The 25,151-nt window shown below is 37.9% G+C and overlaps 1 protein-coding gene across 2 annotated transcripts in view; it reads right to left on the bottom strand.

Moving 5' to 3' along the window:
- Positions 1–25,151, bottom strand: part of CYP7B1 (cytochrome P450 family 7 subfamily B member 1) — a 125,352-nt gene that overhangs the window by 7,990 nt on the left and 92,211 nt on the right. The window contains exons 2-5 of one of the 2 annotated variants that reach the window (XM_086886902.1): positions 14,093–14,244; positions 7,211–7,807; positions 6,556–6,762; positions 337–515 (exon numbers count right to left, since the gene is read on the bottom strand). In XM_086886902.1, the coding sequence (XP_086743028.1) occupies positions 337–515; positions 6,556–6,762; positions 7,211–7,807; positions 14,093–14,244 (1,135 nt within the window). The remainder of the gene's footprint in view (positions 1–336; positions 516–6,555; positions 6,763–7,210; positions 7,808–14,092; positions 14,245–25,151) is intronic. The other variant, XM_086886898.1, reaches the window with a different exon arrangement.

Below are 25,151 nucleotides of genomic sequence, written 5' to 3'. Positions count from 1 at the left end.
CCTTCTATTATTCAGCCCTCCTTGGGTATCAAATGATCCACTGCCAAACAAAGCCCACATTTAGCCTAAAGTTTATGGTAGTCAATGTGCAATTGTCAATTCCTTTGAAAGCAGTCGCAGTCAGTCTCATCACCATATTTCTCTCTTCAGGCCATGAATCCTTTGACCTGCAGGGCCCTAGAAAATACATCTGAAACTAGGAAGATTTGTTCCACAAGAAGGAACAGCAGTAAAAAAAAAAAAAAAAACCAACAAAAAAACAACCCAGAGATCACAAAAGGCTTGGCTGCTTCGATATGCCTGGAGTAGGAAGAGTAGCACCAGCTGAATGTTTACCTTCGGATCTTCATAGACCTCAGGGTCCATGTGCAAAATCTGCGGGTAAAGGGCTATCCAGTCTCCTTTCCTCAAAACGACTTCTTGATTCCCTTCAAGCTTGAGAACAAAATCCTCCTGGCTGATGCGGATGTTCATGGAGGACGAGCACATTCTTAAACTCTCGTTTAAGGCACTCTCTGCGATTAAACACAAGGGGGGAGGGAGGAAGCATCAGAAATATGGGAGATGACTGGAAGTTATACATGACTACAGCTGCTGATTCTCCAAGGAGTTTAGTAGGGCAGGCTAAAGGGAAAAAGAAAAAAAAAAAAAAAAAAAGGAAAAAAAACCATACAAGCAAAACCAAGCATAAAGCAGAGACCAGGAGGAGGCAATACACAACTCCGCAGGGCTGGGGTGGGGCAGTCGGGATGCTGAATGTCCCGAAATGATTCTCACTGATGGTGATGAGAAACCCTGTCGGTTGTAAGCAGCACCAAGTTTTGGGTGGAAAGACATTATTCAGGCATCACGCTGCAAACAACACAATCAAAAGACACTAACGCTTTATGCATTTACATGTATTTTGGTGGTTGCAAACAAATACCAGTGAAAGCATCCATGGAGCTGTTGAGCTTGCCTTTTGAAAGATGTTGGATTTAATGATAGGATTATACATTAGAAATCATTCTGCTTGCTAATTCTGTAGTCACTCTGATAATTTTAAAATGTATTTTCTTTTCAATGTACTATGCTGGCAAATTATAGCGTCTGTTGTGGTCAGATTGAGTGAAAGAAATTCATTATTTGCCTATTAATTTTAAGAGAGAAAGACACTTCTAATTGGCCTAGAGGAAACAAAACATAGTCTTTCAGGTTTGGGCAAAGCAAGATTTCTGTCTCCACCATCACATCCTGGAAGGCTCCAGAAGCAGAATGTCCTTGCTTTCCCAGTGGCCTTCACCTTTTGCTCCTAGCACGACAGATTTTATGGCTAATTTCCGGCAATTTATCCTGGCAGTTTGAGGAGGAATTCCTTTGGGAATAATATGCATAATTTGCATAAATCATTCTGATAGCATGTATATCAGCATGTAGCTCCTGTCTAGGGCTGCATCTCTCACTTTGTAATCAAAACTGACTATTTTTCCACCAGCTTGTATGGGCACCGTTATATGTGACTTGATTCCTTCTAATCATTAGTGTGAAAAATAGCCTAAAATAGGGTTTCATTTGCATGTAATAATCCAATTGTGTCTGCATATATGTTTTGTGATATCAAATAAGCCTTCTCTAAGTGTTCACCAAGGCACTGCAATTGCTGCACCCAAAAGGTTAGTTTATTAGAGACAGTAGCTACCCAGTGTAGTTGCCTCTGAAAAAAATAATAACAAACGTTCTTTCACTAAAAATTAAATCTGGTGCAGCATGCATAGCAAATAAAGTGGCCCTGGATGCTTTCTTGCAGGAGGTTTTTCCTTAAGCATGCATTTGTCTAAAGAAATGAGGCTGCGGTCAGCTTTGTGTGGCCAGCGCCGTGATTCAATGTGACGTACAGTGAGTCTGTGCATATTCTTTTGGACTGCCTTCGTTACTATAATCAGGCAGAGTCAAATCGGCTTGTTGGTGACGAAGCCAGAAAAGAACCCTGGTTCCAGAAGATGGCCTCTACTGCGGATAGCCACAAGGCACCTGACACGATAGATTTCAACTGGCAGCGCTCTGGCAACAAAACTTTACGCGGTACAAAGGAAGGGTCCAGCCTCAGCTCCAGACTGCCTTCAACCTGCAGGAAATGAAGCTGGTAGCTTTGTACCATTCCACCATTTGGAAATGGTGGTAACATACGTAGAGACAGCAAAAACCAAATGAGGAAGAGGGAAGGAGGGAGAAAAAAAAAAAAAAAAAAGAGAGAAATAATTATAAAGTGCCGCGGCCAAATAGCAGGTTTACATTTAACCACCCAAGCAATGCGGTCACATCCTATCGGTGGACATCCTCCCAGAAAGCGCGGCAGTCCCTGCCCGCTGCCGGATCTCAAATGACAATTGGGCAGCATATCTTATGCAGAAGTTAATCACAATAATGGAGCACAAAGTGTGGCTTAGCGGTCAGATCGTAAATGACAAATCTGTTTTACCTTCCAGTACCAGTTATGTGTGGAAGGCGAGCTTGGCTCTCGCTCTGAGCGATCATGCCGATAATCATTAGATGACAAAAGTAATGAGTCACATTATGATCAACAAAGGAGAATGGAGCTTATATGGCTTTGCAGGCTCACATTAAAAAAATAGACAGTCAGCTTTCCACAAATGCCAGAGCTATACATTGAGAGGAATGACAACTGCACAATAAAACTGCAGCCTTTACTTGCAGTTGTCATAGTTCAGCAGACACCAGCCATCGCCGCTGACAGACCAGCTGGGTAGCTTGGGAGGCCTTCCATTCTGCACCGTGAGGTACAGTAAATTATCCAGCACGGTAGAGCAACATCTGTTTCTGTGCTTGTGCCGAACAAACAAGGCAATTTAAAGCATACCAAGGGATAACCAAGCAGCAAATGAACATGACCCTCATTTTTTTCCCCCCTTCTTACACACATGAGATGCTAAACTTCACTGTGCAAGCGCTACATAAAGAAGCCAGGCTGTTGTTTGATAAGGTGTTGTCAGAGAGATTTTACATATTTTCTAGAGAGAGAAGGAGGGGGGAAGAGAGAGATATCTCTCATAGTATTGTTATTCTTAGAATCCTCCCACTTCTCTCTTCATTTCTCTTATACTAAAGCTAGCACTCAGCTTCCAATTCATTCTAGACTTTTTTTTTTTTAAAAAACTGTTTCAATATACTTATAAATATTCAGTCTTTAAACCCTAATTTGCTATACTTAGTTCACATGCCTTCAAGCATTTGTCTTCCAATTTCCACTGAATAAATGCGTACTAATGAGAAATAGAGCAAGCTGCTGAGGCAAAGCTGGGTGACTTGAGCCTGGCCTGCCACCAGCTTGTGATAGGCAGGCAAATTGAGTTAAAATGAAAAGTCTTGTCAGCTGAAATACAACATGGTAGCCAAACAGCAAGCTGTCAATCATCCAGCCAAAACAAGGGACTGCAGGTAATGAAAGGTCATTGCGAATCATAAGTGCATTTGGCTTTCGTAGGCAAGTTAATTTTAATTAAACATGATCTCTATCTGTAAATGTTTTATAAAACTTATTGTGCAGTAATGGATTGTTAATTTTACACTAACACAGAGCAGGTAATAGGGTGCAATAATTATTAGAGTGTATTGTAGGAAAATAGCTATTGAGTATGCAAATATTTGGGGGGGTCATTTACCCACAGGCATCACGGTGTGCCAACACAAACGATAATCTGAAACAAGTACATTTGCATCTTACTCAGAACTAAATGGTACTGCTCAGCCCATTCCAGAAGAATATATTTTATTCCTTTCAATTCAACCAGTGATTTTAATGCTTAGCATTTGTGTTACGACTACACACTCTCTATTAGCTCCTTTTGGGTCCCTACCCTTTCTTGTGTACAAAACAATTTTTCAAACTGTGCTCTTTTTGCAGGAATATCTGGGATTCAGCAATGACCTGGGGCAAGAATACTTCACCATATAAATGAATGGACTAATATTAAACAAACGAACTGACTAAACATGCCTAGCATTAAACATGCACTAGGTACATCTCTGCTTTACCCTTGGCATTTCCATTATAACCAGTTTAACTGACAGACCATTTTCATGTGTCCTTTACCACAACAGTGCTCTGTTGTGAGCCATAATGTCTAATAATGTGTGTTACTCTGTGCACACAAATACCCACGTTTAGATTTAGGGATTGTATTGTGTTATTGTGGACAATACAAAGGGTGCTGCCCCAGAAATATCATCAAAAAAAGATAATCAGGGCCAAAATTTGCTACTCTGATTTTGGGTAGAGTTTTGCAGTTTGGTTTGGTTTTTTTTTTGAAATAAAATAATCATGTACCTGAGGTTAGAATTTAGGAGTAAATCAGGCCATGTTGTTCCCCAGACCCAAACAATCTGACCATAATAACAATGCTACTTCCTGAGAAGGATTTTTAGCAATTTCTGCTTCTTCTCCATAGCATGAAGAATCAAAAAAAGTCTCTTGTTATAGTAGGCCAAAAAGAGGACGGAGAATCAGAGCACTTAAAACAGGAAAATGAGATGACAAGCTGATGAACATGCAAGCATCCCACCTGGTCTGCCTCACTCGAGAGCAGGGACACAATCCCAGTTTCCTACGCTCCGGGCTGGCACACAGGGAACGGAAAGAGGAAAAGCTCAGTCTTGGAGGTTTGGGGTCAGTGGCCTTCCTGCAACAGGGGAGCTCTTGGCGTGCAAGAAATGCAATTTGGGACCTTCATCCCTCCTACACATTTATTAACAAAACATCCTTTTCCCCTTTCCACTGAAGCATGACTCTAATTCTCTTATGGTACAGATTTTTTTTCTATATTATTACTTTATGGGTAGTATCCAGCCCTTTATGACTTAAGTGCCAGAAGAATTGAAAAGTAGCTTCTGTTCATATCACATTATGTTTAACATGATTATAAAATTTAACAAAAGTGTTACAAGAATACTACAAAGTAGGATGTGGCACTTCCCTCTCAACACATAAATCAAATGCTACCAAGGTGCTTCAAGATTTCAAGAAGCAGAGGAATGACACAGTTAATGTTTTTAAACTGTTCATACTGTTTTGCACCAGATGGTTTTAGCAAACTACATGGTTTTATTTTCTTTATTCCTACACTTTTAGGAAGCCTTTCCCCCCCTCCTTTTTTTTTCATGGCCATTCCCACCTTATCCTATAAATATAAACTAAATTCTGTTTTGATCTTCTTGATGCTTGGTAACATCTTTATTGGTGTATGCTAGCTCTGATGCAAAGTAGTTTTACCTGTGTTCCTTAGAAGTCCATTAGGTGCTTAGAAAGTCATGCTACTCACCAGAACTGTCATCTAGTATCTCCTCTGTTTCAAAAACATTCTCCATTGGTTAGAGATAAATCTAAGAACAGCCATACTCCAGATGTAACCAACTTAGTAGACTCATGATATGTAACATTAATATTAATGCTCTAACTTAAAGAAATGGATCAGACTAAATTTTATGGTTGTACTAATCAAATCAAGTTTGCACACAGATTCCTGAGACATGCCAGATTGAGTGATCTTGGAGAATGGCAGCTATTACAAGGATCCAAACCAGGCACAGAATGCACTTCTCCACCACCATCTCTTCACACAGCTTTGTTTAAGAATGGAGCATCAGTTCAGGTCATGAGCTACCAAGACCTGACATGAGCTTGTTTGGAACACGGGATTGGTTTTGATATTTAAAAACAGAGGATTATTGAACCTTTAATCTTTTATTCAGCTGTTGTCTGCCCCTGTAACACTACTTGTGGAGACTTACAGATGCTTAAAGGTTAGGTACCTACCTGCTACACCCTCTTTCCTCCCTTGAGCTATTTTACCATCTCTGTTGCCAGTGTCTGTGTACTACCAAATGAAGTGAAACCAAGAGCTGATGCTCTGAAGGCCTGTACAGCTCCTGATTAAAACAGCTTCCAATACCACTGGCAAGGGTCTCCCTCTGAACCCTGGATCCAGAACCGAAAGATGTGTAGCTCTCTTAAAGCTCCCTTTTTGAATAAAGTACTGAAAACACCATTTCTCCTCCTCAAATTTTTATTTTCTTATATTTTTTTCTGGAGGCAATGCCCAACAGAGCCTGTTCTAGAAGTCTTTTTGTTTTGTTAAAGAGAGGAAGAAAGAAATTGCTTGCGGATAAAATACATTTGCAGTTTAAATACACAATCCCACTTTAATTTCAGAAAAGGTTCTTTCTTGGCAGAACCATACAGAAGTATTTGAAATGCATTAACACTTCGGCAGATGCTCAGAATCAAACAACTTAATAGGCATCAACTTTTTTTCAAATAATTGCAAAGCTTCGATTTAGCCTTTTGCATACCTTGCATAGTTAATTACCTAGGCTTTAATGTTTACATGCAATGAGAGTATCTACAGCTATAAACTACATAATTTATAATTGATGTAAATGGGTGTTATTATGTCAATTAGGCAGCTGTGTCCTCCACCTTCTCAGTAAACAGAAATGAGTGATAAACCGAGTTTGCCGGGAGAGCCCCTCTTCTCTTCCTAACAGATAAAAATAAATTACCTAGGTAGACCAGGTTGTCCAATTGTTCTCTGGTGAGGTGGATGTTATATGTGGGCCCTCTCTTTTGACCTGTTGACTGCAGCAAATGGTCAATCTCGTCACGCACCGCTGCAAGAGCTTCTGGGTGCCGCAGAAGATAATACATGGCCCAGAATGTAGCTGGAATCGTGTTTCCCACAGAGGCCCACAGGAAGGCAAAATGATGTGCTGGGAGAAAATAAGTGAAAAGGAAGATTAATAGCGTTTATTACACTGATTAGATTTGCAGTGTGCTAATTAAAAGATGTTAGGACACAGACCCAGCCAAGGATCAGTGAATGCTAATGAGGACCAATAGGCTTCTGAAGTCTAATTTTCTGCTTAATGAGAATAGTTTGAAATGTAATGTCGGGGGGGGTGGGGGGAATAAGGGGAGGAAATGCAGCTCAGTTATAATCTTTCTCATTATCACCATTAAGTATCTTGTTTTACCACCTCAGCACAAAAAAAAAAAAAATCAATTATCATAGAGGGTTGTTTCAGAGTAAAACATTTTATCATTAGCCAATTAGAAAGAACATAAAAAAATTTCAAGGTCGCCATTTTGCCTTTTTATTTCAAAGGTCTATAGTAAATTATTTTATTTTAGACAAGCAATCATTCATAAGTTTCCTACCTGCTTTGTCATAATCTCCAAGCAGCTCATATTTCTCAAATATATCTTGTCTGGCTTGGACCACTTTTGACCCTCCCAGCCATTTTGTCATGTTCTGAAGTAAAAAATGATGTATAAGCTCCTTCCGAACCTTCTTGGTAGCTCCTAGCAACTCAATTGGTATGTTTGCAGCTAAATAGGGAAAGCTGGCATCAAACTTGATAAATTTGTCTCTGATTTCACTAATAACTTTGTGGCCATCTGCAGCAGGAACTCTTCCATATAGTGTTACAAAACTGGCTTCAAACATTACAGAGCAGCAGAATTTGTACATTTTTTCTGTTTCCCAATCTGTTGCTTGTGAGCATTTCCATTCAAATATATCCTGGAGATTTTTCATCATGTGGTCAGAAATGATATCCAAAGGCTTGCCTTGTAGATACTGGTAGATTCTGTGCAGGTTTTCCTTGAGCTCAGGGAATTTTCCCTTTGACAAGGCTGGGTAGTCAAAAGTTTTGGATGCCATTTTATTAGCGAATTCATGAAATTCAAGTTGCTTGCTATTTCGGATGACATAGACGTATTGAAATGGGTCCATGATAAAGGTAATATATCTACCTGAACAGAAGAACAGAAAATTATTAGAGACACGTGCACTTTTAAAATCTGGTGACACTTCCAGAAGCAATAATTGAAAATAAGCCAAAGTCTGTGAAAAAAGCATGCAGAAAAAAGACCCCAAAAAACCCCAAGCAAAGATGCGTAAATAAATCTGCAAAGAAAATAAAGGAAAAAAAAAAAAGAGAAACAAATATTATTTAGATTTTCTTTGTCATGATGCAGATTCCACCAGTGTATACTTTGCAGGCTCTCCTAAAATCCATGTGAAGCCATTTCCATGTAGACAGATCTACTGCTTGTGGCAACAGTTGTGTGTGATCTCTTCAGCTGTGGTGCTCTGAAATAAATAATTTGCTACTCAGGTCTAATTCATGAAAATAGTGTGGAGTCATAGCAACATTTGGAAACTGGAGGTTTTTCATGAGCAGAAAGCGAGAAACACACACCTGCACAGAGGAAACTGGATGACAGGGGATGGAGTGGAAAACATGCCACCTAGGCAGCTTTTTCCAAGCAGTTGACACAGGAACTCATAATCTGTCAGTCACAGCTTTAACTGCACTCTGCAAACCCCCAACATTTAAAGCTTCTCTCACATCTGGCTCTTCTTCCCTGAAGCCTTGCTAACTCTTTGTTAAGAATGTGCTTAATACCCATAACATGACTAAGTTTATGAATGTGAAGTTACAGCCTACAACGTAGCAGGCATCATTTTTAGCAGAGGCTCCACTTTGGGATACACACTGTCCCAGGGCTGGGATCCATTGTGTCAGAGTGCACCACCAACTTCCTACCTTTCCCAGGGCCCTTAAAGAAGTGACACAGTGATACCTTCAGCTCCTTGAACAGAGAGATAAGATTGCATCGAGTTAAATGCTTTTTTAAATTGTCCCTACCAGAGAAGTCCTGCAATTTCTCCCTAAACTTCACGTCAACTGCTGAAGCACTTGGATGCTTGGAACTACCATGAATCAAAATGCTAATGCTCCCAAAGCTCAATTAAATCTTAGCTCTTTATAGATGGCTCTAAATTTAGAGTTCCTGATTCTTATCTTGAATGAAGAGGTGCATTAGGGAAAATGGGTACCTATTAAAATGTACACTTTCTCTGTGAAACACCTCCGTCACAAACTCAGGGAAAGAGCAAAGCTTCCAGCACTTACAGTCCAATTCTGTCTCACCAAAGGGACAAATCTCCTTTTATTTTAATGGGAACACTACATGCTTAACTGCGGACCAAATTTGGCTCTGTGACAGATGTCCAGAGATAAAGTAGTCACTACCACTAAAAATGTCAAGTATCCATGGTTACCATATAGTGACATCTGAATTATCATAGTTATTTCATATTCTGATTTATATACACACACAGTGCTCTGTGGTATCTGGGTACACTCTGGACTTCCTCTACAATTACCAGCTGCCATAATTCCCCTCCCAATTACATCAACTGCAATCCTAGTGAACTAGTAAGGAAATGTAAAGGATATATCAAGACAGAATTTGAACCCCTTTTCTTTTTTGAAAACAGTTTGTGAAGGTTTTTAAGATACTCATGGATTTTATTTTACTGTAGTATAATCAACCATAGCTGTAAATTTAATTTTAAAGAAAAATATATTGAGAAACCAGCATGAAAGAGAGATCCTGAATTCTCAGTCCCCCCCTTTTCACCTCCTTTTTTGACTACAGAGACTAAAAGGAATTTTTAGTCTTGACCTCTGCAGAATCTTTGTTAAGAGTCCTAGAATTACTCTCCCTTTCCAGCTTTCACCCACTTTCATGCTCTTTATTGAGGCTACCATCTTTGTGATCAAAGCTTGGAAAGAATGCCCATTGGAGCAATTTTTAATAAATAGATTTGGAGTGTTATTAACCCTAAAGATGAAAGCTGGCTTCTTAACTTTGCATTTACAGGGTAAACAATTTAAGTTAAGATTTTTAATTAATATTAATTTAAACCATCTGTCCACCATCTGCTTATTTCTGATGCAAAATATGAGTTTCTTTGTGATCTTTAATCAGACACTTAGCAAACGCACATCAATTCTTATCATTTTTAAGTAAGAAAATGATTTTCAGCAAATGAGTTTTCAGACAAACAAACTATTTTAGTAATAATTTTAAATCAAAACTCACTCACCACTAGCACATACTCTGAAAAAAAAGTCCCTGAGAAAAAGAATATTACAGATCCTGTTTTTATTATTCTCATCAGGTTCCTGGTAGCAAAAAGTAAGTATGTACCAAAATATAATTCATTTTGTAGAATCAATTCAGGTTCCAGACGACATCACTGCAAGTCAACAACATATATAAACACATAAACCAAAATATTTCTTGTTGCTGCATTTAGTTAGGGTCTAGTTAATCAGAAAAGTGGAACCCCCCTATAACAAAGGCAGCTTGTTTACGTATGCCATCGAGAATCTAATTTTAGATCTCTTAATTAGAAAAGTACTAAAACCCAGGTCTAATTAATGGCAGTTAGAAAGTTGTGAGAGGGGGTATGGGAACCTTTAACACTTACAGACATCCTCGCACACAGATGCACTACATGGCTACACTGCTTACCCCGGTCTCCTCCATACAGGAACAGATTGCTAATTACAAAACCGTGCCCCAACACCTCCTCTACACCCTGAGCAGCAAACATCCAAAGTGGAACAAACTTTCTCACCTCAAGTTATGATTTTAAATTTTTTAAGTGCCAATATGGTCCTTAGTTTTGCTTTTTAAAGCCTGTCCTTGTCCCCAGTGAGGTTTCTTCCCACTGATTGTCCCTGGTGGTGTCAGAGGCCAATAAATTAAAATCTTTCATAAAGTTTTCAGTTATTATTTGGTATTTTAAAATGCAGCTTCCCCCTCTACTCCCATGTCTTTCCACTGCAGCTCATGTCAAGACAATCTCTGGAAAGTAACCTTTTATGAAATCAATCCACAATCTTGATCCTCATGAGTTTCCATCAGAGTACTTGAAAAGGTAATGCCAAATCAGCCAAAAAATGGAGGCATAATACAATCTCCTCAACTCAGGTAGCCATAAATATTGAAGGCATTTATATAGGAACCACTAGAGACTAAGCCTTTCCCTCTTACTTGTAAAAAAAACCCTTCAACACCAAAAACTAAGTAGACATGTACATATAGAAATGTCACACTCCAATTCCCAATAGTTTAAGTCACTGAGCTATTTCATTTAGTACAGTAAAAACAAGTCTAAACAAGAGATGTATCCTTGTTTCTGCAAAAAGCCTTCTGATTTTCTTTTTTTTTTTAATGTCTACAAAACATTCATACTTCACTATCCAATTCTTCAGCCTGCATTACACCCATGCTGCAAATAGCCTGGTTATCTCCATTTAGTTTCTACAGTCTCCTAGAAATAGAAGATTGATGTGGAAAATATGAAAATTGTCAGCTTTGGTAAATCTGAGCACAGAAGCCAGTATTTGTATGATAGTTAAGAAATTACTCTAATAATGCATTCTGGAGCTTTTTAATGCTAATGATGAAAGACAAGCATTTCAGATGGCATCTAATGATGGATGTTATTTCAGCAATGCTTGCAGCAGGCTTCAGCCTGGTAAGGAGTTAATGTAAATTACCTTTTGCCTACAAGAGACAAATGTGGTTTGTTACTGTAGGTGTATCATGCTTTAAAGAATGACTTAGCAGCAATATTTGAAAAGGCAAATGCGCTTAGTAAAAATCACTAGGATTATTTTATTAAAAGGTGAGTTAGTCTCAGAGAGAATGTTGCAGGGTTCATTATCACTCTTATTAACTTGAGAGGAAAAGGACACAAAGTTTAATCCCAAGAAACAATGACAAAACTGTTTCAAGCTCTATAAGTTCTTACCTAGCCGTCTGCATATGCTGCTGACCCTTAACAAGCCGAGAGGCTTGGGAAGCATGATCATCTCAACGCCACAGACTCTCTCTCCCTCTTTCCCCTCCTTATTCTTTCCTGATCTTTTTTTTTTTTTCCTTTCCCCCCAAGAATATCGCGTTTACGTAATCGTCCTCTTATTAGGGAGATTCTGCTGAACTGCTGACAATGATGTACAGTGGTGCTGCGCTGGCATGACGTTTGGGGAAAACGATTCTGCTGCACCACCACACAAAACCAATTAGAGAACTATTTTCTGCGACAGGTCAGGAATTTACATTGTTTCTCATAGAAAGATGTGCTTTTTAATTTCTTTATTAAGATGACATCCATGTCCCTTGCGACTTTTAGGGATGACAATCATTTGCTCATCACATGGGAAAGTACAATCAGCAAAATCGCATTACCAGTACGGGGCAACGCCAGAAACTCCAAGCATCGTTCTGCATTTTCCAAATGAACTAGTTTGAGAACCAATAATTAGAACAATATATATTGATAGAATTTTTTGACAGGACCTTTAGACATCCACCAGGGGGGTAAAGTAATGATAGTCCACATACAGCTGGCTACGCTATGTTTGCCGAGCACAGAAACATCATCTTTGTCAAATCAGTAAGATGTAAAGAAATCCTGTATGCCTTCGGATCAGGACACGATAGGAGATACTAACTAGCTCTGGGTTCTTCCCTGACTTGAGGATGACAAACTATTTCTCTTTAATGAAGTCCTGATGGTCAGCAATTTTATACTGAAAAAGAGAACTTAAAGTGGTGTCTCTGGTATGACGAATTCACAAAATCAAACATTTCCCTGCACAAGACTGAAATGATATCCAGAACCAGCTACATTTACCTCAGTCTTTATCAAGGGAGGCTTAGCTCAAAAGACTTGAATATAGGGGGATTATCTGAGATGGAATTTGGTTTATCATAGAAATAGAAATTTCTGAAACTAAATTACACTCATAGATTGCTTAAACACAAATTTCTAAACACAGTCTTGCATAAAAACATAAAGAGGCAAAAGAAATAAATATTTGATCTGACACTTTTAAGACTCTGAAGTATGACTGTATCTGGTTTTATGAATGTTCTAAGACAATATCTAAATTATAGTAATTAACTGGTATTTGTAAGAAGCCAAAACTGTATTATAGTGTGAATTCAAATTAACAATAAAAAAGACTGTATTTCAACAGGAGTTGGTGTTGTACTGTGACAAACTCACTTTCAAGTTGCAAAAAATCTGATCATACCAGTTTCCAGAAAAAACCCTGAATGAAATTTTTAAAAATCACATATTTAATACAGTAAAAATTCTCTTCTAAAGAAACAAAAATATTTTTTTAAAAGGAAGAAAAACTTTATTGATTTAGCACACGGCTGGAAATTAAATTAATTGACTTAAAAAAAAATTCATTCCAAAATATTGCTTCTATGGAAATATAAAGCTAAGGCTACTGCCCTAGAACTAAAAAGCAAACTTCAGCATTTACACTTTACATTTTTGCCTCAAGCTCCCTATAACTACAGGAATAATTAAAAATTATATAGACTAAAGTTGATCATTTGAACAGGGATATCAACATGTAAAGGTGCAGAAGATGATTATAACCATCTGTATTAATAAGAGCATCCCTTTGTAAATACAAGAAAATACTGGATTTTATACTGACTTTACTAAAAAGTAGATGTCTATAGAGAGATGTAAATTTATTTATTTAACTTTCATTCACGATTTTAGTTTTATTCTATGTTTTTCTTCCACAGCTAAGTGTCTATGTGAAATCACTCAAATGTTTGTATTCAATCTAGCTTAGTAATGCAGTTATAAATACAGGAAGCAGCAAGGTTATATCATACTTTATTATATTGTTATTTTCAGCAAGCATGATCGGAGTAAGAGGCTGGCAACGGGAAACTTCTGTGTTCCAGTCCCGATTGTATCACTGAGTCAATGTGTCATTCATTCCCTTGTGTTCCTGTCAACCAGTTGTAAAATGTGTGAGAACAAATTCTGCACTTTTTTTCCTAAGTGTTTTCTAAATTTAATCTGATATTTTTCTGTGCAGTGTCAAGATGATGTTACTTCTCCCTTCTTTATGAAAAAAACCCACCAATACACAATTAAATGTGCTGGCAAAATCTACGTTCATACAGTGCATACCTACAAAATCTGTCAAAATACATATATATTTAGAGATGCAAATAAATCCACACATTGATAGTAATATTTTATAGATAATTATTATGCTTACAATATATGTAAATTTGAGGGATTTTTATGGGTTTTTGCTAGAGAAAAATGTTTTAGGTTAAGGAACATTCTAAACTAAACATTTGGATTAGTATTTAACTTCACTGATGGAAAAAAATCAAGATACATACTAAAATATTTCTCACCAGCAATATGTACAGTGAAAATATCTCCAAATTTCTTTTGCTGATCCAGCAAGAATTTGTAAGCATCTTTTCTAAAAATCAAAGCTTTCCCAAGGTAAGGAATCCAGCCATTTATTAGTGGGGGCTCTCCAGTCTTTCTGTTAAAAACAGAAAAAAAAAAAATAAACAGGAGTTAACTTTGGCATGAGAGCAACTCATCTTTATATCTATTTATATATTACACTTAGATCCACCATTTACATCTATAATTCCTGCAAGGTATAATATGTTGTACAGAAAGTTCTTCAGATATGATGGCAGGTTAAATCTAATCACACCTCTGAGCACTGCAGGCTCCATGTGGTGATTAGGAAAAATAAGTGAGTGAAATTGAGACGCAATTTAACTACAGGTCGTCCAGTTATTACCATTAAGTTATGAACGCAGAAAAATGACATTCGGTAGAAAAGCTCCCAGCAAAGAGTCATCTCATTTTCAATATTTGGTGTGTCAGAGGAAGATGTATTGGAAGGCAATTATGACAGACTTAGGTAAATAGGATGCCAACACACCACACAAAACAAGTATCCTTACAGGTAACGTTTTAGTAATTTCAGCTTACCAGCAAAGAGAACAGCCATTCTGACTAAATATCTTTAAAATATAGGATAATAATACAGGCTGAACATTAACTGAAATAAATCTCAGTCTCTTTATATTTATAGTCTAAGACAGAAATGCATCTGGACAGTTTAAGAAGAAATTCCAGGTATTGATGTTTGCATCCCAGTTTAAAAAAGCAGCCACGATGTGTTAGTTATCTTTACAGAATAGTATAAAATACCTTTTAAGAACTACTAAGTTACATTTTTCTTTTAAAGGAAAAAAGGTTCCCACCCTGTCCTACTCCTGACTGCAAGTAAATATCCTTCCTTCATGCTGGTCTTTAGTTGCTTGAATCTGATTTACAACAAAGAAACATAAAGCGTGCTTGTTCTGGAAGGGATTAAAACAAATATTCAAGAACAACTCTGCTGCTACATCCCATCTGTGAAGGTGACTTATACTACATGCAGAACAACTCATTCTGATTAAACACAAGATATTTACTAGCTTGGATCTAATCAAAGATCAAGGGATCACAAGCTTTACTACTATCATACACAGCATGGATTTTTATGTAGCTGGATTAACCCTATCATAGTCAGATTCTCCCTTGAACTGCTGTAACATAAATAAAAAAAAATTAAAATAACCATGGTATGCTGTATTTAATTTTACTTCCATAATTAAAACTTTTTGAGCAGGAAAATACAAGCCAGAGATTTTCTCATTTACTTAAAAGAAGTTACTATAAATTTAATTTACAGATAAACAGATGTGGCTAAACCAAGCTTCACATTTTCATCTTTCTGTTTAACTGACTACTAACTTCAAATTTAAGTTTCTAAGAATATCCTTTTGTCCTCTGGAAAACCTCAGTACATCTTCTTGTCTGACAGTCTCACAGCCAACAGTTTGCCATGCCTTTTCCATTTCCTTAAATTTTGTGGCTTTGGTGTTTTCTTTGGTTATTTTGTAGTGTGTTTTTTTATCTTGATGAATGAGTTTTTTATATTTGAGCCCCTTTTTCTTCAATACCTCCCAGAAACCACTGCACTTATCATCCTCCAGAGGTCAAATAACATTATTTACTCAAGTGGTCCAGAAAACTTTGTAATGTTTAATTCTGTATTAAGTGAATAAAAGCAAAGAACTAATCTGAGATTACATGAGAGGGATCACTAGTCCTGGAAGCATAGCAGCCAACTTGATACCCTCAATTATCCCTTCCAAGCCCGTAAAGAATCTGGATGATTTACCCATTTTTTTCCCTCCCCAGACTTTTAAGTCCCAAGAGTGTCTGCCTTTCACTTCCCTGGCTGGACACTACGTCCTGTAAGTAGCATCCTGACAAATATTTAGATAGGCTTTTTGTCATCTTCTAATTGAATGCATCTAATTTCACCCTCCACGTTCTGTCATTCGGTCAGAAGCTGTATTCTTCACAAGCTCTCCGCCGGGTAAAAAGAAGGCAGCTCAGAAATCCAGGGGAAAATTAACTTAATGCTCCAAGTCTTCGGGATCACATCAGGGAGACATTTTGCCATTGCAAAGACGTGAGGGTCATCGTTCACTTCAGACATGTTTAGCTCAGCAGCAATAAGCTTAACACTGTTAAACACTGTGTCAAGGCTACGTGGCTTTCAGAGGAAAATGTAACACCAGTTCAACTCACGACCCACAGCAGACTGATAACAGAAATGTGTCTTCATTTCTGGCTTTCTGTCTCTTTGGAAGATGGAGGTCATCTCCACGACTTATCGATGTCTGCTAACACACAGCAAAGAAAAGAGCGGCCGCTTGTGTTTTAGTGCCCCCCCAAACCCAGTGCCTCTCTGCACAAACCCAAGCAGAGCAGTGCAGCCAAGCCCGCTTCCTGAGGGACCCTTACCTGCATCCCGGGATCTCCAAAAGCCTTCATCAACTTTGGCAGCTAAACAGAACCATTAACAAAGCCCACAGAAACTTTTACTGCTTAATTAATTTGCTCATGAACTTTAAACTCTGGGCTCACGCTTCACAGAAGTTGTAAAATTTGATAATTAGGGAAAATATTACAAGCATTAAAGTTATATTTTACTCGTGTCAAATATATTGTTGCACCAAATGCAAAGTATAGCTAAGAAATAGAAAAGAGCACTGTTAAGTGTTTTGATGGAAATTTAAGACTGCAACTTTTTTAATTTATGCATTCAGAATGTCTTACAGATTACATTTTATTCAGGTCTAGTCTAACTGCTTAAATTCTAATTCACTTAACAAACCTCACGATATTCCCAGGTCTTTTCACTCCACATATTGGGCTGGTTTTGCTTATATAGAGGAATATCTTTACTTGTCTGAGAAGCCTCTGTGAAGTCAGCAAGACTTAACGAACAAATTTCTCACATATGTGAGTGAATTTTACAAATAAAGCATCAGCAACATGTCCAATGCAATCTATAAGTAGACGGATCAGTTACAAAGTGGAGGGAGAGCAACACAGTTGTATCATCCATCATTGTTAAATGGATAATTTCAAATGGCATTATGCAAAAATCAGCTGGCTACAAATACAGCCCATAAATAGAACGAACAGACTTTGATAACCGTCATTTTTCTTTGCTTTCACAGAGAAAAGATACTTTCTTGTTAGCAAGTAATAGAGTTGCAACATCTACTTCACCAAAAAACGAAAGTTTTGGAGTTTGGTTGCAGTCTCCTCAAGGGAATATTTTTCAGCTCACCTAAAACACTGACTCAGTGACTGAAGGCACTGACTCAGGTGTGATTATTTAGCTACTGAGGTAAGGCAACTTCAGAAAATGTGGATGCTGTATCTATGTCTCATTTATGCTAAGCAGCAGTGATGCAATATAGCAGGAGAAAAATGGGGTTTAACGTAAGTATTTTGGAAAATATTAAATTTAAAAAAATATTAAATTCAGTGTCTCTAAACATTATCCTTTCACGTAGTGAAAGGAATTATTTTGGAAACCCCAGTAAGGTCATTTGTAAAGGTCTCTGAGCACTACTTTGTGTTTTTTAATTTTTTTTTTCAGTTTGTTGTAAAGAAAATATTCTAAAGATTCACAAGCAAACAGACTTTGCCATCATCATCTCTCATAGAAATATTATTGTTTTATAAAAGCACACAATACTATTATTTTCTTGGTTACACCATTTCAACATCACTGCAGCGTAAATGAGAGGAGAATCTTTCTCATCTCACTGGTTATTTGTATTCCAAAGGAGCAGATGCCTTTCAAATTATGCAAAAACCCACAGCACATCTTGTACTATAGCAGATGAACAGGTTAATTTTTCTTTTTGCACATAATAAATCATAAGTGCTTTAACACCCATAGTCGCATTTCATGAACATAAACCTTCTGTTTAATAATGTCTGTTTACAACTAGAATCAGACATACAGTAATCTCTTGCCTGGGATAAACATTAATCCAGATCTGTCTAGAAAAATTATACAATTCATTACCATAAGTAATCTCTATTGTGCCCCATGCTTAACCTTCATCTTTTTTCCTGTCCTATAATCTTGCAAATCCACTGGTGGTGTATGATTGGCATCTGGTGTTCCTGCAGCCTTCAGTGCACACAGCACAGCTGAAGAAGCCCGACACGAGCGCGTCACTCTGCAGGGCAACGCCGGTTCAGCTGACCGCTTCACACAACAACTTTCACCAAAGGCGGAAAAAACCCCGCAAGCCCAGGACAAAAAGGTCTAACAATATCTTTTGCCACAGAGGGGTAATTTTCACTTTCCAAGCCATCACTACCATCCACAAAAGCTAAAGGTAGTGCTCTGATTTTTCCATAGTGTCTTCGGACAAACCATCATAATACCATGTCCAAGCTGGAACACACCATGTCAGGGGACTTTAAGGAATGGAAATGGATTGGTACAGAGTAGAACAAAGGCTATTATGAACATGTCAAAGCAGTTAGAGATTATTCACAGGCTCGATCACAATATTTAAGCAACAAGACATGACAGACAGTGTCTTTCCAGGGGCTTATGAACACTCTAACTGTGAGGAAAAGAATGAGGCCAAAGGCTTCAACCCCTAGAAAGGTAATCCCCAGAAATGTGGTGTCTGGAATGTCTTCTTGTATTATGAAAGAGAGAACACAGGAAACTTAGGACAGGAGGAAGCCAGTGAGTCTATCTTTCCATTTTTTTTTTTTTTAAATTTAGCAGTTACAGTTTTCCCCTAGACCTACTTATAGATGTTCTACACCTACGAGGACAGAAAAAAAAAAAAAAAATTCTTTCAAATATTTGGCCACAATGTAATTTTTGACATTTATAAAATTAGCCATGTCTTAAACCTTCACTCAAATTATCTGACTCAGTGATCTCCCAGAACTCTGAATCTTCCAGGTTGAACACATGCAGTACAAAAAAGCATTCCCCGCAGAACAAGCCAGATGAGTTTTAGCAAATGCAGTCTTTTACCCTTGATTTCTCAGCTTACAAACTTCCTCTGGAAGTAAAGGCATTGCTCCTATCTGATCACTATTTTCAGGTTTTGTGGGGACTAAATGGATGCATCATCTTGAGAGGGACATGGACTGACTCGATGAAGTGAGAGCCCTGGATAGAAAAAAACTCACACTGCCACTGCCTATACTCATGCCTAGGTAAAGTGGTTTTATACTGCAGTACTGATAACCATCTCTTTCTCATTAGGATAAAAATCACTCGTAAAAGAAAAGGACAAAGACTCAGAAGAAACTAGCAAATACACTTTTGAGCACACCAAGGAGAGAAGAGCTTATCTGTGCTCCCAAAAAGGGCAGTATAACAGAACAGACTCTAGTGGTAATGTGAAGCAAACTGGGACAAATGCTGACAAAAGCAAATCAACCAACTAGTGAATTTTTATAGTGATTTTTTTCTCCAGAAAAATGCAATCCTTTTGTTTAAAGTTTTTTTCATCTCAAAAATTCCTGGGGTTTTAGTAAAAATACATTTTTCTCCTTTAAAACCATACTAAGTTTTGTTGCTAAGATGTCCAACTGTTATCCATTCACAACAGGAGCATCTTATATTCTTTCCCTTCTTGTAATTTCATTTAGGTAGTTCCCAAATATCCAAAAAATACCAAGACTCAATAACTCATTCAGTAACTCTGAATTATCACTCTCTAAGAAATCTCATTCCTTTGTAATTTAGGCTAAATTATATCAAGAATTGTATGCTGACATTGTAGATAGCAATTCTTCACACTGTTGAAGGACTCACCTGTAAATTCTACCTCTATTTGTAGTTGCCAGTTGGGACATTGCCTAAAAAGCCAAAAGGCAAGTAAAAGCCATTGTGGGAAAGTAATCTGAATAGTTTTAAAATGGAAACCCACTAAACAAGAGCTTGTGGCTCAGGCTTTATCGAGGCTGAAAATTCTGAGAAATTTTACGTTACCAGAAGTAATGTCAAGATTCATAACAGCCAGGATAGGAGTCATGGTGAAGACAAGCCATGGCCAATGCAACATTAATACATCAGTATTAAAAATTAATACAAATTTAGTGCTCATCACCTTCATTTTGCAATCCCACTTTGCTTCTGCTCTGGGTCAAGGCTGTGAGAGCAGCCATGACTACTCAACACTCTCCCTGACCAAACCCAAGGTTATTCTATTACATTTTACATTTGAAGCTATTTGTCCAGCCTAGGACTTTTCCTTTCTTAATTCAGCTTTAATCAAAGAAAAATAGGCTAGGCAGAGATGATGAGAGGCTACTTATCTCATACCTGGTATGCCAGGTAAGGTGCTGTGCACTGTACTTGTACTTTTCTATGCCCTTCTTGAATAAACTCAGTAATAGAGTCTCTCCAGGCTCCCCAAGCAATCAGCTTCTCCTCACAACTAACCTTTACTTTCATGTTGTACCTCAAGCCCACTACTCCTCGCTCTGTCTGCAAAGGATAAGACAATAAATTACTCCCTTCACTTCTGCAGGAACACTTAATGTATTTAAAGGTACTTATTATGTTCTCATTTAGTCTTCTTTAGGTTAAACAACCTCAATTTCTTCCAGTATTTCCTCAAAGCTATTTTCTAGACCTCTACATACTTATGTCACTTCTTTCTTGATTTTCTAACATTAGCCCACACCTTTCTCTATGGCAGAGTCCTGCACTGAGCAAAGCAGTGCAATTACCTCTTCCATCTCAAGGGTGACATCCTTTGCCTCCCAGCACAACCTCAGCTTTCTGTGCAAAATCACCACCACGTAGATAAAAACCCATCTTGGGAACCATTACAGCAGCCCTCAGCCTTTTCCCAGAGAAAAGATTGTGCTCCCATCCAGATGCTGCTGATTAGTCCTCTGTGTTTTCCAGTTTGCCATTTGGAATGCTAATCCCTCCTCTGCAGGCTCACAGACACTCCTCTTTAGGTATTAGCCACAAACATAAACACTTTTTTTCCTCATGTGTAGAAGGATGGATCAGAATATGAAGTCCACCTTTATTTCATTTTATTCCTATTAGTAACATATTTATGCTGCACATTAACTGACTTTACCACAGAAAAACCAATGACTTTTGTCTGATATCCCTCTCTCTCTTAATTCATTTCTGCACTTTAATATACTGCTTTGCTGCAACACATGTTAGAACTGTACGCAGTAAGTAGCTCATAGTAGGAAATCATATTAACCGTCTGGCCTGGAAGTGACAAGTGAAGTGTGGATAAGAATGTCAGCACTCCCCACAGAAATATATTCAAACAGGCAGAAATCATTCCTTACGTAATAAAGAGCAAACAAATAAATTCAGGAAATCTCAGAAACAGTGGTGGGACATTATCACATTTTAAAAACCCTGGTAACAAGGAAAAAGAGGAGAATGCTAGATGGAAAAATGTTGCTGCTTCTGTATGCAGCAACAGTGCTGTTGCTTTGAGAATGTATATCATTTCAGAAGTAAAAAAATAATTACTGTAAAAATCAAGTATTATTTTCTATAAAACTGAATGCTAAACTGCAGGATGATCACTAAAACAAAAAAGATGAAAATAGACCCTTCATTTAATGCAACTGAGCCATCCAGAAGTTTGGAATCTTGGTTAACCAGACATCTGTATAACCACCAAAGAGAAAAGGAGCTTTTTGGAAGTATTGGTCTTTATTTATGATACAGACAGATTAGAATTGCTAATTCTGTTTTGTCTTTTCTCATATTTGTTTTCTGATGTCAATTTTTTTGACCCACTCAAACATTTTTCTCCTGCCTCTGATTCCTCTGCATCCTTCCACCCTGGCTGTCCATCCCTCTTGGGATGCCTCCATGGACCTGCCACAGCCATTCAGCCCTTTCCCACCCACTGTTAACTTCTCAAACCAAGCTCCTGTTTGGATCTGGGGAGCCTCTGCTCTCACCTCTTGCAATATGCTCTTAGTCCAGGTATTGTCCACCTGCTTTCTCTTCCAGTTCATCCTCAGCCAAACTCCTTCTCCAGTCCTGACCACCACTGTCACCACTGTGAGCCACACACACTCACTGGCGCAGAGAAGGATTAATGGTGAGTCTTGTCCAGTTTCTCCACCATGCTCTCCTATCTCCCCACACCCATCTGTTGTCTCCTGTCCAAGGCAGAGACAGGAGCCTTTCTACAGTGCATGCCTGCATTGCTCACTGCAAAATTGATCCTCAGTTGTGAGATCAACTAATACCAATAACATCACTCCCTCTCTGCATCTCCCCTTTCAGGGAGTATTAGCCATTTTCGAGAAGCAAATAGAATTCACTCAGGATTCACATGTGTGTGTAAACATGTACTTATCAATTATGTGTACATATCAATCAGATTATATGTATCAATACAGATTATGTGCACATAAGCATACTTATTTCTATATGCACAGGCATATGCATTTCTGCAGACAAAGATCACATCACAGGAAAAACTGAGTGGTGCCACAATTTCATTTTTTTGTTAGCAGTAAAGTAACACAAACATTTTCTATGTTGTAACACAAACAGTTTTATTGTAATATTTTGGGTTTTAGCAGTAAAATGATGTTATAGCATTGGTGGCATTGTATCAGTACCACCCTTTTGACCTAAGTGCATTATGTATCATTACAGACCAGCAACAGACCACTGCAGAAAACTGCTCAGTCCCTCATTCTGTCTGCCATGCACAGAATTTTCAAATACCAACAACCCACTCCTGATTTATTGAGGTAATTAACTAGAAAACGGGGCCACTTACTCTGTCTAAAAATCTCCATGTGCATAGCTTTAGAAGAAGAAAATATTTTGCATTCTATCTTTTCAAAAAAAGATGCAATACAGCTAAGAAGATTTTTAATTAACAATTTCATGACTCCCACAGTTATGGCCAGGCATTCCCCAAGTGGAAGCACAGAAACACATGGTGATCTGCAAGCAATTTCCCTTCTCTCCCCCATGAGCTTCAGATGTCAGACATCTCACAAATTGTATTACAGAATTAACAGTCAGGACATATTTTCCTCAAAAATGTACTGAAAAATTCCAAAGTGTAGTCTCAACAGTTGGATAAACACAAAAATACCTCAGGTACCTTATTTAGTTCACTTATTTGCAAATAAACTTGAAGTTGATATAATAAGAGAAGGTAACTAATCCTGTCAGTAAGGCATATATCACAGGAAAACAACATTTGAATACTGTACTTGCATGAACGTTTCAAAAGCTTTAAAGTCTGTAGGATGAACACAGTATTAGTAGGTCTTCTCTTTCAAAGATTATTCGATTCATATTTTCTTTCCAGATATCTCTTTTCCTACCAGTGCTACAAGCACATGTCAAAATAAACAGCCTTATAACGGGATTCCCCAGAAACATTCATTCTCTCCTGCTCCATCTCCTGCCACCAACCTAGATTAACATCTCAGTTTCTCCTTCTGAACTGATTTTACTTCTCTCAGCAGAAACTGCAGGTGATCTATTTCAGTAGAAAGCATGCTGCAATCTGCACTCTTTATCTTAGGCTTTTCACTAACTGCAACAAGTCTCTCCTCTTTTCCCCCTTCCTAGATGTGCTTTTGCATTCTTCACTCTTCTTCCAAAACTTCTTTTCCATTTCACATGTACCTTTCCCTCCCTCTCTCCCCCTGAGCTCTGCTCTGGCTCTACCCCTGCTTTCAAGAGCATATGGGTGTTTTTCAAATCAGACTTTCTCATAGTTCATATTGGCTAAGTCCTGTCCCTGCCTTAACAGGCTGCCACAACTAGGGACCCACAAACCCAATAACTTGCAAATGTATTTTCCTAGGTCTGCATAGTGATACTTTTCACACAAATATACACATGAGCAGCACCTTTCTATAATTCATACTATGCACTATGGAGCAGCAATCTGATGCACTCTTGGGTCTGAAATGAGTGGATATGAAAAGTGAAGTCATTTACTAAGCAATCTTGGGTAGGACTAGACTGAAACTAGATCTCTCATAATGAGGGGAATTCTGAAGTAACTTAAAACATTTTTATTTTTAAATTAAAAAAAAAAAAAGCCCTTAAATATATTTCCCACAAAACAGCTGCTCCTCAATTTTATTTAGCAAATATCAAAATGAAGCCAGTCACAGCCTTCTCAGCTTGCCCACAGCTTTTCCTAGGATGATGAAAGGACTTAACAACAGGGATGGTGGTACCCTGTCCTCCTCAGGCGGATTTGCAGAGCAGCCTGCAGCCACCCTCAGCCACAGAGACTCTGTGAGCGTGGGTCGTGTGTCTCACAGGCAATCTCTGCCCGACCTCCCCCTGGGGTGCTCTCATCTGCTTTTCCCTTTCCTGAGCCTAAAACTCTGCTAAGCCCATAACAGATTTAATATGTATTAATTTAGCAGCATCAGTGCATTGCCTGAAAACAATGGTTTGATGCTTGGAAAATATATTCCTTTAATTGGTCTGTGGCTGCCCTTCTTAAATATTTATGTAAACTCGATTGTGTTCAAGGGCATAAGGGTTAAACCTAAATTAAGCTTCTGGCCTTGTATTTGTGTGAGTTCTCTCAAATCTAATCCTTGTTGGTTTCAGGCAAACAAACTAATTCCAGTTTTAGGTAAATCAAGAATACATTTTCATTCTGCAGTCACAGAAAGCGAGATATTACTAACCAAAGGCCTTAAGATGGAATAGTAACTGTGACACTGTAGGTCTGAACATGTTTCAAATACCTCTGCTATGAAAAACAGAGTAAAAAACATAAATAAAAATTTCATATTTTTAATTAAAGAGAGCAAATGCCAACTTGGGGACTGTAATCAGAGACATTAGAATTTCAAATGAATACTTGTTTCATTTTTTTCCTCAATTGTTTCCTGCACAAAGTAATATTTAGGTTATAAAGGATAATCTTTCTGAAGAATCCAAGATGGCCATATATGAAAATATATTTTCATATTTTCTTTTATTTTCTTTTTTCAAAACCAGATTCCATCCTACTGAGCAATTTCACAAAA

This window comes from Cyanistes caeruleus, chromosome 1, assembly GCF_971803275.1.
Source record: "Cyanistes caeruleus chromosome 1, bCyaCae1.hap1.1, whole genome shotgun sequence".
In the NCBI taxonomy this organism is placed as follows: Eukaryota; Metazoa; Chordata; class Aves; order Passeriformes; family Paridae; genus Cyanistes; species Cyanistes caeruleus.
The sequence above is the reverse complement of the archived record's forward strand: the minus strand, read 5'-3'. Positions and strand labels throughout refer to the sequence as shown.